Raw genomic sequence first — 13,814 nt, 5'->3', positions numbered from 1 at the left:
TGTATTGTTTTTATTAGAGCTAGATACTAGTTTGCATAATGTCATTCTGGGGCTTGTATATGGCCAATATACAACAGCTAAAGGCAGCCCTTGTGGTGAATATACCACAACTCAAGCCTAGTGGCTCGTCTAGACACGGGATAAATCCTTATCTAATCTATCCAGATTTTCTTTTTACAGATTACCATATCTTCAGTCTGGTAATGTTCTCCCAGTGGCTTCTGACTCAAGATACAGTAAGATATTGCCAGTTCACCTCAGGTTGATTTGACCGTGTCACTCTTCGACCACAGACTGAAGGAGAACATGCTGACTAAACTCACTTCTACGGCTCCACCTTCCTCGACTACATCATTGTCACAACCTCACGTCTGTCTCCTTGCCTCTGGCAGGCAGGTTCTTTGGCTGGCTGTCTTGTCTGTCTGCCTGAGTCACTACACCTTCCTTGACTAAGTACATGTATGCCAGTAACCTTAACCTCAAATCTACTACACAAATTATTCGTATGCTCACCTGACATTCGTATGTTCCTCCTACCGCTTTCTGCTAGCTTTTGGCTGTCACTGATCCATTCAACTGACTTCTTTCCTCTTTTAAAAATGTTACTTGCCCACCAATTTGGATTGGAGGAGAAAAAAAATACAAACACATTAATTTGCCCATCCATTTAGATTCATGAGTTCAGTGATCCTGTTCAGTTTGAAATACAACGCTCATCAATAGAGAACATGTATAAGAGCTCCTCGCACTAATCCAAATGTATATATTATTTAAAGCTTAGTAGTTGGTATGAGGGTATGCTGGCCAAAACAATACTAACCACAAGATTTTCTAAAAAAATAAAAATGAATCCTTTCTCCCTTGAATGAGAATCACTGATCTGAATGTTAAGGCAACAGATGACTGGAAGTGAAGGCAATATTTCAGAGCACGTTCACCCATCAAATCTTTGTATATCAGTGATTTGATGTAGAAAGTAAAGGAAGCATTTTAAATTATTTAGAACTAAGCCTACACTATTTCCCCCCCCCCCCTTTGTTTGTCCATGTCTCCATGCTACAGCTACATGATTGAGAACGTGGTGCTGTTGATCACCGGTGTCCTGAAGCAGAGCTGCTGCCAAGGTGCCTCCCACTGGGAATGTTTGATCAGATTGGCATGGCCCGCACCCCAACGGAGTTCTACTATGCCATCCTGGTGGACACGTCTGGGTCATCACGAGATGACAATAAGCATCTTCTGTAGGCATCTGCAGGCATTTGATGGGGGATGACAGTGACATATCTGATTTTAATATCCATAATATGACATTTTACAGAATTTTAATGGAAATATCTATATCTAGGGCAAGCAGTATTTTTTTTCTCAAACATTTTGCCAAACGAGCTACTTTGACTGGTCCTTTCACATCAGAGAATGTTCAAAAACACAGACAGGTTCAAAAACCTGCCATTAATACTGTAACCCAGTGTATGTGTTTGTACAACCTAGTCGGAGGGGGTGGGGTTGAAAAAAAGTATAAACAAACTCCTAACACTAGCCTAGCTCCCATAGTGAGTGATCGCTCTCAAGGAGTCTTCATACCTATGACCACCTGGCAACAGCGGAGCAGTGGGCCTGGCTCAGACTAAGGTCACCCGAGGCCCTGCCGCTCACTGCCAGTGTGAGGAAAGCTGAGGAGCTTAAAAATGAGCCGGACAGGTGGAAACATTGGAACTTGCCACCGATCAAACTGGGATGGTGGTTTTTATATTGAACAGAATGTTCAGAGAACTTGCTTCAGACCCAGATTGAATATGTATATCAAACACTTGCAATACTTGTGTGCTTGATCAAGCACAATGGAATAGTGCCAAAGGTGCACACCTGAATTATTTAAAATGTGTATTTTACCCAGGTGTTGACATTGAATAGAAAACCTACAACACCCATGCATGTGATGCAACAGACAAGCTCACAAACCCATATATGTTTCCATAGACTTTATTTTAGGATTGTTTCTCTCTCGATCTAACAGGTATACACAGCATTCTTAATGTCATGGCTTTCTTTTTTCTTAAATACTCTCCGTTCTATAAAGAAAAACTGTAAAAATATGTAATCATAACTAATTAAAAGTTCTCTGGGAGATTGGTCAGGTGGACTAGGGGGCAGAGGAGGGGTTTTCGTGGTCCATGGGGGGGTGTTGGACGGTCTGAGGGGGAATAGAAGTAGACGGAAGGGGATTTGGAGTAGCAGCCAGCAGGGGTTCACCGCGAGGAGGGGGTGGTGTTACCATTGAGAGAGAACCTGATGAATAGAAGAGGGTAGATTTAAATGAGTGACTAGGTGACACTGAAGTGATAAGACTCCAATGAAATCGCACTCATCTGTGTCCTTATAGACATACCTCACCTTTTATTCTTTGTCCTTTCAGATCAGTGGGGTTAGTCACAAAGGACAAGAGATGAGAAAAGGATGTCACTGAAGTGTATTGGAATTGTGTGTGTGTGTGTGTGTGTGCTTGAAGCCAGACTCACCTGCAGACCCTCTCCATCATGTGTGTGACGAGACGGTCTGAAATGCCGGGACAGGACTCCTCGGCCAGGTTAAAGGCATTCTCCAGCTCTTCGATGGCCCCCACGCCACCTCCAGCAGCCCTCCGCTTCTCCTTTAACTGGACAGGACAAACAGGGATTAGTTCGATTTCAGCATAGATATAAAGTTAATAGAAAAGGAAAATTGTATTGTCCACACAATGTGAACATTCTAATGAGTAGCTTCTGTAACTTGTTACCTCTTTGAAAATGGGAGTGACCAATGCCGACAGACACTGTGACTTGGGTTGGCGTTTCACCGAATCTGCAGACTAAAGAAAAGACAAATGACTTCAGTGTCCCAGCCCAAACCGTTTGTTTGTGTTTAAATGTGCACCAACATGGTCTCACCTCTGTATCGGAGTGTGTGTATCCCTTCTGTAGTTTGTTCATGGAGCTGGGTCGGACTGTGGGGAAGGTCCACATCGGACTCTGGTTGTCGTCACCATCAGCATCCCTGTAAGAAGAAGAGAAGGAGACAGTAGGTCTGTTTGAAATGTTTAATTCAGTACCACGTAAAATATAGAACTGCATGTTATATATCTACAGCCAGTCAGAAATATTCAATATGTTGGTGAGGTTGTCTGTGTGTGTGTTTCAAAACGGCTTCATCCATTGTGCACTGTATATGTCTGCGCTTGTGGGTGTGTTAAGGGCCTCACATATCTGAGTCGTCTGAGCTGGACTCCTCCCCGTGGCCCTCGGACCTCCAGCGACGGTAGCGGTCGATGAGTTCCGACAGGTAGGCTGTCTTCTTGGTGTAGCGTGTAATGAACTTGTGCTTCACCAGCTCCTTGGCTGTTGGCCTCTATGGAGGGAAAGAGCGTAGTACAAAGACACATTCATTCCCATACTAAATATGACTGCTTTGAGCGCTTTACAAATGAAGTTGGTATTTTTATGATACAACTGTAAATATAGGTGCACCAGCAGCACCATAGAGGTATTGTAAGTTTATTTCTATAAATAAAACAAACAACAGCGTAAGCACCCATGTTCTCTTTTATGGAAGGCTGCCTACAAAGTCATGCTCATGATAGGTTGTCTACTGCTAGTCCCCTCAATCAGGTAGACTTCTCAGAGCCAGTTTCCCAGAATCCAGATTAAGCCTAGCACTCAACAGAAAATCATTGTCAATGGAGTAATTAATTGACTCACAAAGCGTGGGTCTTTATTGAGGCAGGCCTCCACAAACTCTTTGAAGGGCTTGCTGTAGGATCCCTCCAGGGTGGGAGGGGTGTTCTTCGGAATGAGGAAGAGGACCCTCATGGGGTGCAGGTCTGAGTTGGGGGGCTCCCCTTTGGCCAGCTCAATGGCCGTGATGCCCAGGGACCAGATATCCGCCTAGGAGGAAGCCAGCCAAGTATACACAGATAAAAACATATGTGCTCACACACAGACACACTTGATATTTATGTGTACAGAATTCATAAGGGATGTGCTGAACATGTTTAAAGAGGCTGTCATCAAAAACAAATAAGCAGCAGCAGGATTAATGTAAATTCCACCTCAATTCAGTCAATTAAGGAAGTGAAACGATCTTCCAATTCAAAAATAGAAAAATGTTAATTGACAATAAGAGGCTCTTCTCAGATTAGAGTTTCATTGAATATCCTGAACTAACAGAAATAAACCCTTCTGACAACCAACCCTACAGACTAGGACATATTTGAGCCAACTGCCAACTCCGTGGGGGCTGCTGACCTTAAAGTCGTACGCCGACTGTTTGATGACCTCGGGCGCCATCCAGAAGGGAGTGCCCACGAATGTGTTCCTCTTGATCTGGGTGTCGGTCAGCTGGCCTGCCACGCCAAAATCTGCCAGCTTCACGTCGCCTTGCTCTGACAGCAGCACATTGGCAGCTGCCACAGAGAGAGGGAGAAGGGGAGGGAGACAGCAAGGTTGGTGGTCAATATATAATAATAATAATAAATGCCTTTATCCAAAGTGACTTACAGTGAGAACTTACATTTAATAGATATCATCACAACACTTACATCATTCAAAAAGAAGATGGCAATTAATTTTCTCTATGTTGATCTATTGGCCTACAGCTATTGCTTTGTAGAAATCAGTTTGTATGGATGATTCTCCTGCAGAATCTCCAGCCCCTGATGAATCAGAACATCTACTGTTTAAACACTGTAACGACATGTAATAACAAGGTTGAACAATATACATGTTGTATATCAGTAACGTTAGATCACAACACTACCCAGTTAGCTAAAGAGCACCATTAATTAACAGTTAGCTAGTCGTTTCAGCAGCCCCAATCTAATAGTTTGTTGTATTTTTATTAGTAGTACCTATATCAGCCAATCACAGTTCGTCATTCCCGGTGAACCTGACTGAGCCGGGCCATCTTCAGAGTGAGATCGAAGTCAGAAGCTCCTTGGACTGTGCCTCAACTTTATTGAATTTAACCTGCAGTTAGTGCATGCATCTAATTGTAAGTACTGTGACATGTCATTGCTTGCTAAGGCAGTTCAGTTATTTACCATGTTTATGGTAACATGTTTTCCTTTTCCATGTGCTTCATGCAATTGCTAGCTAGCTAAGCCAAGATGTCAGCCAGTCATCTTAACATTAGCTTGTTAGTCTTGGTATAGCACATAAGTAACGCTATATCGTTTTAGGCATATTATTTTACTCATGTTGTCAGGTTAAAGTTATAGCCGTGTTTGTGGACATTTAGATTATTTTGTGTAGCCTCATGTAATTATATCATGTAGCTACAATATGTAGGTAGGTACTGTATGTAGCCAAATGTTGCATATAGCCTAAAAGCCTGTCCCTTTCCACATGAAGCAGTTGGCCACTATTTCACGTTGGTTCTGGTCTCATGCAAGACCTTAGATACATTCCAGTCACGTTTACTTACCAGTAAATGGGTCTTTATTCTGTAAGTGTATTCCTCTAAGTGTATTTGGCATTGCCCCTTGCATTATACCATGGCAGAGCAGTACCTTGTCATAATATATTCTGTATACCTCCACAGTGGTATGTCATGTAAGCCAATACTAATGGTTATTTCTTTCCTTTCTATTCCTTCATCAGTGGTGAGTGGTGGCACTTTAAATGGGGAGGATGGACTCATAGTAATGGCTGGAACAGAATGAATGGAATGGTCTCAAAGACATCAAAGACCTGGTTTCCATGTGTTTGATACCATTCCATTAACGCCATTCCATTCATTATTATGAGCCTTCCTCCCCTCACCAGCATTCAATGGCTTCAATAAAAAACACTTTTACACACACTTACACAGTAGGCAGTCAAAACAAGGAGTGTGGTTAAACCCAGCATCTGTAATAAACCTGTTCTGAAGACATCTTGGACTGGACAGATCTGTGTCGGCTGAACCGCATATCCACTGGCACATATAGTTTTCTACTAAGGCCCAATTCTACATGGTCTACCCAGATCAGTCTTTAGTATTTTTTTCAACTATTAAAGACATGCTCAGGTACTTTGCATTTTTAGTTTGGCTGGATGTGTGAACGTGTAGATCATACCTGCATAATATACACTACATAACCAGAAATATGTGGACACCTGTTTGCCAAACTTCTCATTCCAAAATCAAGGGCATTAACATGCGCTAAACCAAGATTAGTCCGTCAGACTGCCAGATGGTGAAGTGTAATTCATCACTCCATTACACCAGTCTAGCCGACGCTTGGCATTGCGCAAGGTGATCTTAGGCTTGTGCGGATGCTCGGCCATGTAAACCCATTTCATGAAGCTCCCGACGAACAATTATTGTGCTGAAGTTGCTTCCAGAGGTAGTTTGTTATTCAGTAGTGAGTGTTGCAACCGAGGATAGACAATTTGTATGCGCTACGTGCTTCAGTGGCCCCGTTACTGAGCTTGTGTGGCCTACCACTTTGCGGCCGAGCTGTTGTTGCTCCTAGACGTTTCCACTTCACAATAACAGCACCTACAGTTGAAAATGTTTTGACTGACTGATTTGTTGGAAAGGTGGCATTCTATGACTGCCACTGAAAGTCACTAAGCTCTTCAGTAAGGCCATTCTACTGCTAATGTTTGTCTATGGACATTGCATTGCTGTGTGCTCGATTTTATACACCGGTCAGCAACGGATGTGGTTGAAATAGCCAAATCCACTAATTTTAAGGGGTGTCCACATACCATGTAGTGTATGAGGAGAGTTACTGTCTTACCTCAATTAGCCACAAAATCCCAAGTTTGAAAGCGACTGTTTTCTGGAAGTTGTGCTGCGCAATTTTCCCTACATTCACCCCCACGTGAGCCAGCCCCCTAGCAATTTGATTTTCAGCCAATGAGCTTCAGCCCCTTGCCATTTGAGTGACAGCTAGCACAATGCAAACACAGTAGAGAGAGCAATGACGTGGTGCACATTTGTGACGTAGTACGCAATCTTTGGGGATCACTTTTGGCTCGCGGGCGCTACTTTCAGAACTACTGGCTAAAATAGTACCGTAAAATCTCTTTAACAAAACTATAATGGGAGATTGGAATGAGAATTATTGTTATTGGCAGGCCCATTTCTTTACATAAACTCAGGCACTTTACATAAACTCAACTGCAAGACTGAATATTTATCACTCTCAGAACCTAATGAATTCTTTGTGCTTTCGGAGTAGCAGGTTTATGAGTATCACATGCAGAATATTGCTTAGCCTATTACCATTTCATTGTTGCTGGTCATTTGAAGAAATGTTTGTTGTATTGTATATACTGTATAGGCCTACTGTATGTATGTGTGTTTATTTTCAGTCATCGGCCCATATCTATTTTATCAAAACATGTTTCTACACGGTTTTGAACTGGGGAGCTGGACTGAGCGTGTGAAGTGAATGTGATAACCACTACAATATGGAAACTGAAGTGAACTGGCAGATAAAATGATCCCACATGATAAAGTATGTACCAGTATATCCAGTTATTGGATTTTGTCTACATATACACTCAGTGGCCAGTTTATTAGGTACACCACCCCGTTCATGAAAATGGATCGTTCCTACGGATAGTGAGTCACGTGGCCATGGTTTGCTATATAAACAGGCAGACGGGCATCGAGGCATTCAGTTACTGTTTGATTGAACGTTAGAGGGCAAAACGAGTGACCTAAGTGACTTTGAGCGTGGTATGATCATCAGTACCAGGCGGTTCCAGTATCTCAGAACCGGCCTCCTGGGGTTAACACGCACAACAGTGTCTAGGGTTTACAGAGAATGGTGAAACAAACAAAAAACACCCAGTCAGCGGCAGTCCTGTGGGTGATGAGAGGCCAAAGAAGAATGGCAAGAATCGTGCAACCTAACAGGCGGACCACAAACAGGCAAATAACGGTGCAGTACAACAGTGGTGTGCAGAACAGCATCTCAGAACGCACAACTCGTCGGTCCTTGTCATGGATGGGCTATTGCAGCAGACGACCACACCGGGTTCCACTCCTATCAGCTAAAAACAAGAAGAAGCTGCTCAAGTAGATGTGTGATCAACAACACTGGGCAATTGACGAGTGGAAAAACATTGCCTGGTCCAACGAATCCTGGTTCCTGTTGCGTCATGCTGATGGCAGAGTCAGGATTTAGCGTAAGCAGCTTGAGTCCATGGCCCATTCTGCCTGGTGTCATGCTGATGGCAGAGTCAGGATTTAGCGTGAGCAGCCTGAGTCCATGGCCCATTCTGCCTGGTGTCAACATTACAGACTGGTGGCAGTGGTGTAATGGTGTGGGGAATGTTTTCCTGTCACACTTTAGGCCCCTTGATACCACACGTTGTAGAATCTATGACCCCAAGAAGTCAGGCTGTTTTGGAGGCAAAGGGGGTTCCCACCCGGTACTAACTGGGTGTATCTAGTAAACTGGCACTTGAGTGTACATATCGGAGTGGCTGCGGAAACAACTTTTTTACCCTGATTGAAGGTCACAAACTTTTGCTCGTGTGCATTTCACGTTCTGCGCATGTGTTTCTTTACCTCTACTTTCCGCACACATTTGGTCTCTTCCTTCACATTTTTCTGTTAATCGCAAATTATAATTCTTCAAGTTTTACCGGTGAAACGTTCATCCGCTACTAACCAGTTGATCTCAATCAGTTTCATGGGGATACTTAGATCTTCTTGAGTAACACAGTGTTTCGAAGTAGCCTACAGTGTTGTTTTGAATGATGTACAGTGAGCGAATTTCAAAGCAGATGGTGTTAGCAAACTGTAGCATTTTGCCTCGTGGCACACTGTTCAGTTTTGGCCACGGGAGAAAGATGTGGTGGTGTGTTTGTCTTACAGTAATGTAAGAAGAATTAGGTTGTGTTATGTATAATAGTATCATTATGTGATCTTGCAGACATTGATTCAGCTTTCGCCAGAGTAGCCTGGAGTGTATTCATTAGTCGTATTCTGTTGCAAAACATATTGCAACGGAAACTGCTTACCGTTTACTCTAGGAAGCAAACAGAGCAAACAAAACGGGGAGGGAACTACATGAATTTGTCCAATAGAAACTCTTGTTTTCGTTGTAAAATGTTTTCTGTTTGGAGTAAATGGTTTCCGTTACAAAACGTTTCGCAACGTCAGCGTTTTTCAATAGAATCTGACTAATGAATACACCCCTGTTCTCTACAAGTAGAGCAGAGACTGTGCGTCAAGTAGATAAAACACGTGCAGACACTGAGTGAGACCTTTAGTTCGGGGGAACGAAAAGTCGGTTCCGCAGCAGCTGCTATTTACTTTTTGAAAATATGTTTACGCCCGGTTTTGAACCGGGGACCTTTTGCGTGTTAGGTGAACGTGATAACCACGACACTACGTAAACCACCAGGAGAGTGCAGGCTCAGGGTAACATTTCGATGGTTGGGGGATTCTGTTATTGAGTGCTGTCCTGTTGCATAGACAGATTGATAGAGGACCAAAGGGAGCAGCCTGAACCTTTGATATCTCTGTGGATCTTCCTCTCAGAGTGCAGGTACTCCAGTCCCTTCAGTATTTCCCTCAGTATGGTGGCGATATAGGTCTCTTCTAGAGGCCCAGGACGTAGCTGAAGAGATAGAAATAGTGGGGGAGGGACAGAGAGAGAGAGAAAGGGAGAGTTTCTTGCTGAGAGCCTATATAGATTATTGCTAAATACGTGTGCTGTGTACATCCTCCAACTCATGCATTTGTATTTTAAGTTAGAATTTATTAATCAGACATCTAAGTCAGCATTTATGAATCAAACAATTGGCATTGATTCAATTAAATACAATTGTACTTATCCCCTCAGGGGCCATTAGGAAAGGCATTGTCTTACCAGGTCCAGAGCTGATCCCCCACCCAAATACTCCATGATGATCCACAGCTTAGTGCCCTGGAGAAACAGAGACCGAGACGTTTTCAATGCTAAGGCTTGCTGTGAGATTTGACCTGAACATAGGCAGAAGTCTCAGAGTGTGTGAGTTTGTGTGCGTGTGTATATATTGGTGTATATTATTGTATGTATGTGTGTGTGTGTGTCTCTCTTTCAGTCTTTGTCTATCTATGCATTCAGCTTTACCTTCAGGTAGGAGCCATAGTACTTGGTGACAAAGGGGCTGTCACACTGACTCAGTACAGTGATCTCCTGCTGTATGTCTTCGATCTCGTCCTCGGCTTCCTCCAGGTCAATGATCTTGATGGCCACTACCTCTTTGGTGCGGTTGTTGATGCCCTTGTAGACCTCTCCAAAGGAGCCCTTCCCAATGCGCTCCTGCTTGGTGAAGTATTCCTCAGGATCCAGCCTGGAATTCTGCTCCACAGGAAAGCAGTGACAACATAGAAGGACTTAGTAAGCTTTTTTAAATTATGGGGCAGATCAGCTTTAATATTGCAGAGAGATTGTAGCTTCCATCAATGTAATTGTCTGCATCACTTCCAATCCCCCATATACTTGTATGCAAATATATATATAAACTTAGCAAAAAAAGAAATGTCCCTTTTTCAGGACCCTGTCTTTCAAAGATAATTCATAAAAATCAAAATAACTTCACAGATCTTCATTGTAAAGGGTTTAAACAATATTTCCCATGCTTGTCCAATGAACCATAAACTATTAATAAACATGCACCTGTGGAACGGTCGTTAAGACACTAACAGTTTACAGAAGGTAGGCAATTAAGGTCAGTTATGAAAACTTAGGACACTAAAGAAGCCTTTCTATTGATTATTGATTATTATTATTATTATTATTATGAAAAACACCAAAAGCAAGATGCCCAGGGTCCCTGCTCATCTGCGTGAACGTGCCTTAGGCATGCTGGAAGAAGGCATGAGGACTGCAGATGTGTCCAGGGCAATAAATTGCAATGTCCGTACTGTGAGACGCCTAAGATATAGCTACATGGAGACAGGACGGACAGCTGATCGTCCTCGCAGTGGCAGACCACATGTAACAACACCTGCACAGGATTGGTACATCCGAAAATCACACCTGCGGGACAGGTACAGGATGGCAACAACAACTGCCAGAGTTACACCAGGAACGCACAATCCCTCCATCAGTGCTCAGACTGTTTGCAATAGGCAGAGAGGCTGGACTGAGGGCTTGTAGGCCTGTTGTAAGGCAGGTCCTCACCAGACATCACCGGCAACAACGTCGCCTATGGGCACAAACCCACCGTCGCTGGACAAGACAGGACTGGCAAAAAGTGCTCTTCACTGACGAGTCGCGGTTTTGTCTCACCAGGGATGATGGTCGGATTGGAGTTTATCGTCGAAGGAATGAGCTTTACACCAAGGCCTGTACTCTGGAGCGGGATCGATTTGGAGGCGGAGGGTCCGTCATGGTCTGGGGCGGTGTGTCACAGCATCATCGGACTGAGCTTGTTGTCATTGCAGGCGATCTCAACGCTGTGCGTTACAGGGAAGACATCCTCCTCCCTCATGTGGTATGCAAGTGGAGTTTATTCCCCCCAGAAATGTCTGGGAACTTGCAGGTGCCTTGGTGGAAGAGTGGGGTAACATCTCACAGCAAGAACTGGCAAAATCTGGTGCAGTTCATGAGGGGGAGATGCACTGCAGTACTTGATGCAGCTGGTGGCAACACCAGATACTGACTGTTACTTTCGATTTTCACCCCCCCCCCACCCCACCCCTTTGTTCAGGGACATATTATTCCATTTCTGTTAGCCACATGTCTGTGGAACTTGTTCAGTTTATGTCTCAGTTGCTGAATTTTGTTATGTTCATACAAATATTTACACATGTTAAATTTGCTGAAAATAAACGCAGTTGACAGTGAGAGGACGTTTCTTTTTTTGCTGAGTGTATATACACATACATACAGTGGGGAGAACAAGTATTTGATACACTGCCGATTTTGCAGGTTGTCCTACTTACAAAGCATGTAGAGGTCTGTCATTTTTATCATAGGTACACTTCAACTGTGAGAGACGGAATCTAAAACAAAAATCCAGAAAATCACATTGTATGATTTTTAAGTAATTAATTTGCATTTTATTGCATGACATAAGTATTTGATCAGCTACCAACCAGTAAGAATTCCAGCTCTCACAGACCTGTTAGTTTTTCTTTAAGAATCCCTCCTGTTCTCCACTCATTACCTGTATTAACTGCACCTGTTTGAACTCGTTTCCCGTATAAAAGACACCTGTACACACACTCAATCAAACAGACTCCAACCTCTCCACAATGGCCAAGACCAGAGAGCTGTGTAAGGACATCAGGAATAAAATTGTAGACCTGCACAAGGCTGGTATGGGCTACAGGACAATAGGCAAGCAGCTTGGTGAGAAGGCAACAACTGTTGGCGCAATTATTAGAAAATGGAAGGAGTTCAAGATGACGGTCAATCACCCTCTGTCTGGGGCTCTATGCAAGATCTCACCTCGTGGGGCATCAATGATCATGAGCAAGGTGAGGGATCAGCCCAGAACTACATGGCAGGACCTGGTCAATGACCTGAAGAGAGCTGGGACCACAGTCTCAAAGAAAACCATTGGTAACACACTACGCTATCATGGATTAAAATCCTGCAGCGCACGCAAGGTCCCCCTGCTCAAGCCAGCGCATGTCCAGGCCCGTCTGAAGTTTGCCAATGACCATCTGGATGATCCAGAGGAGGAATGGGAGAAGGTCATGTGGTCTGATGAGACAAAAATTTAGCTTTTTGGTCTAAACTCCACTTGCATGTTTGGAGGAAGAAGAAGGATGAGTACAACCCCAAGAACACCATGCCAACAGTGATGCATGGAGGTGGAAACATCATTCTTTGAGGATGCTTTTCTGCAAAGGGGACAGGACGACTGCACCGTATTGAGGGGAGGATGGATGGGGCCATGTATCGCGAGATCTTGGCCAACAACCTCCTTCCCTCAGTAAGAGCATTGAAGATGGGTCGTGGCTGGGTCTTCCAGCATGACAATGACCCAAAATACACAGCCAGGGCAACTAAGGAGTGACTCCGTAAGAAGCATCTCAAGGTCCTGGAGTGGCCTAGCCAGTCTCCAGACCTAAACCCAATAGAAAATCTTTGGAGGGAGCTGAAAGTCTGTATTGCCCAGCGACAGCCCCGAAACCTGAAGGATCTGGAGAAGGTCTGTATGGAGGAGTGGGCCAAAATCCCTGCTGCAGTGTGTGCAAACCTGGTCAAGAACTACAGGAAACGTATGATCTCTGTAATTGCGCAAACAGGTTTCTGTACCAAATATTAAAAGTTATGCTTTTCTGATGTATCAAATACTTATGTTATGCAATAAAATGCAAATGAATTACTTAAAAATCATACAATGTGCTTTTCTGGATTTTTGTTTTAGACTCCGTCTCTCACAGTTGAAGTGTACCAATGATAAAAATTACAGACCTCTACATGCTTTGTAAGTAGGAAACACTGCCGATTTTGCAGGTTAACAAATACTTGTTCTCCCCACTGTACATACATACACAGTACCAGTCAAAAGTTTGGACAAATGGTGGCTCCTTTGAAGAATATAAAATATTTAGATTTAACACTTTTTTGGTTACTACATGATTCCATATGTGTTATTTCATAGTTTGTCTTCACTATTATTCTACAATGTAAAAAATAAAGAAAATATTTGGGAGATGATTTCCATTTCAATAACTGAAAGTCGAGGTTGTAATCTGAATAAAAGGAAAAAGGCCATTAATCATCGAGTGAGACATTCTTATTAATTTACGAGAGAACCCATTTGGATTTAAGTATAACTTTTGTTTCGCTGAAGCCTTTAGTGAGAGGTGTAATTAATGATTTAATC

The 13,814-nt window shown here is 43.3% G+C and overlaps 2 protein-coding genes across 2 annotated transcripts in view; one reads left to right on the top strand and one right to left on the bottom strand.

The window, feature by feature from the left end:
• Window positions 1–1,967: 1,967 nt before the first annotated feature.
• Window positions 1,968–13,814, bottom strand: part of stk25b (serine/threonine kinase 25b) — a 12,853-nt gene continuing 1,006 nt past the window's right edge. Inside the window, exons 2-11 of the mRNA XM_035787668.2 lie at window positions 10,097–10,327; window positions 9,854–9,910; window positions 9,493–9,601; window positions 4,281–4,438; window positions 3,735–3,920; window positions 3,239–3,384; window positions 2,928–3,033; window positions 2,777–2,848; window positions 2,520–2,656; window positions 1,968–2,289 (exon numbers count right to left, since the gene is read on the bottom strand). Coding sequence (XP_035643561.1) covers window positions 2,250–2,289; window positions 2,520–2,656; window positions 2,777–2,848; window positions 2,928–3,033; window positions 3,239–3,384; window positions 3,735–3,920; window positions 4,281–4,438; window positions 9,493–9,601; window positions 9,854–9,910; window positions 10,097–10,327 — 1,242 coding nt within the window. The 3' untranslated portion in view covers window positions 1,968–2,249. The remainder of the gene's footprint in view (window positions 2,290–2,519; window positions 2,657–2,776; window positions 2,849–2,927; window positions 3,034–3,238; window positions 3,385–3,734; window positions 3,921–4,280; window positions 4,439–9,492; window positions 9,602–9,853; window positions 9,911–10,096; window positions 10,328–13,814) is intronic.
• Window positions 4,775–13,814, top strand: part of LOC118394467 (bcl-2-related ovarian killer protein homolog A-like) — a 26,619-nt gene continuing 17,579 nt past the window's right edge. The window contains exon 1 of the mRNA XM_035787675.2: window positions 4,775–5,025. The gene's annotated coding sequence lies outside the window, so the exon portion shown is untranslated. The remainder of the gene's footprint in view (window positions 5,026–13,814) is intronic.

The sequence above is a fragment of the Oncorhynchus keta genome, chromosome 15 (genome assembly GCF_023373465.1).
Source record: "Oncorhynchus keta strain PuntledgeMale-10-30-2019 chromosome 15, Oket_V2, whole genome shotgun sequence".
NCBI lineage: Eukaryota > Metazoa > Chordata > Actinopteri > Salmoniformes > Salmonidae > Oncorhynchus > Oncorhynchus keta.
This window is presented reverse-complemented; position numbering and strand designations above follow the sequence as displayed.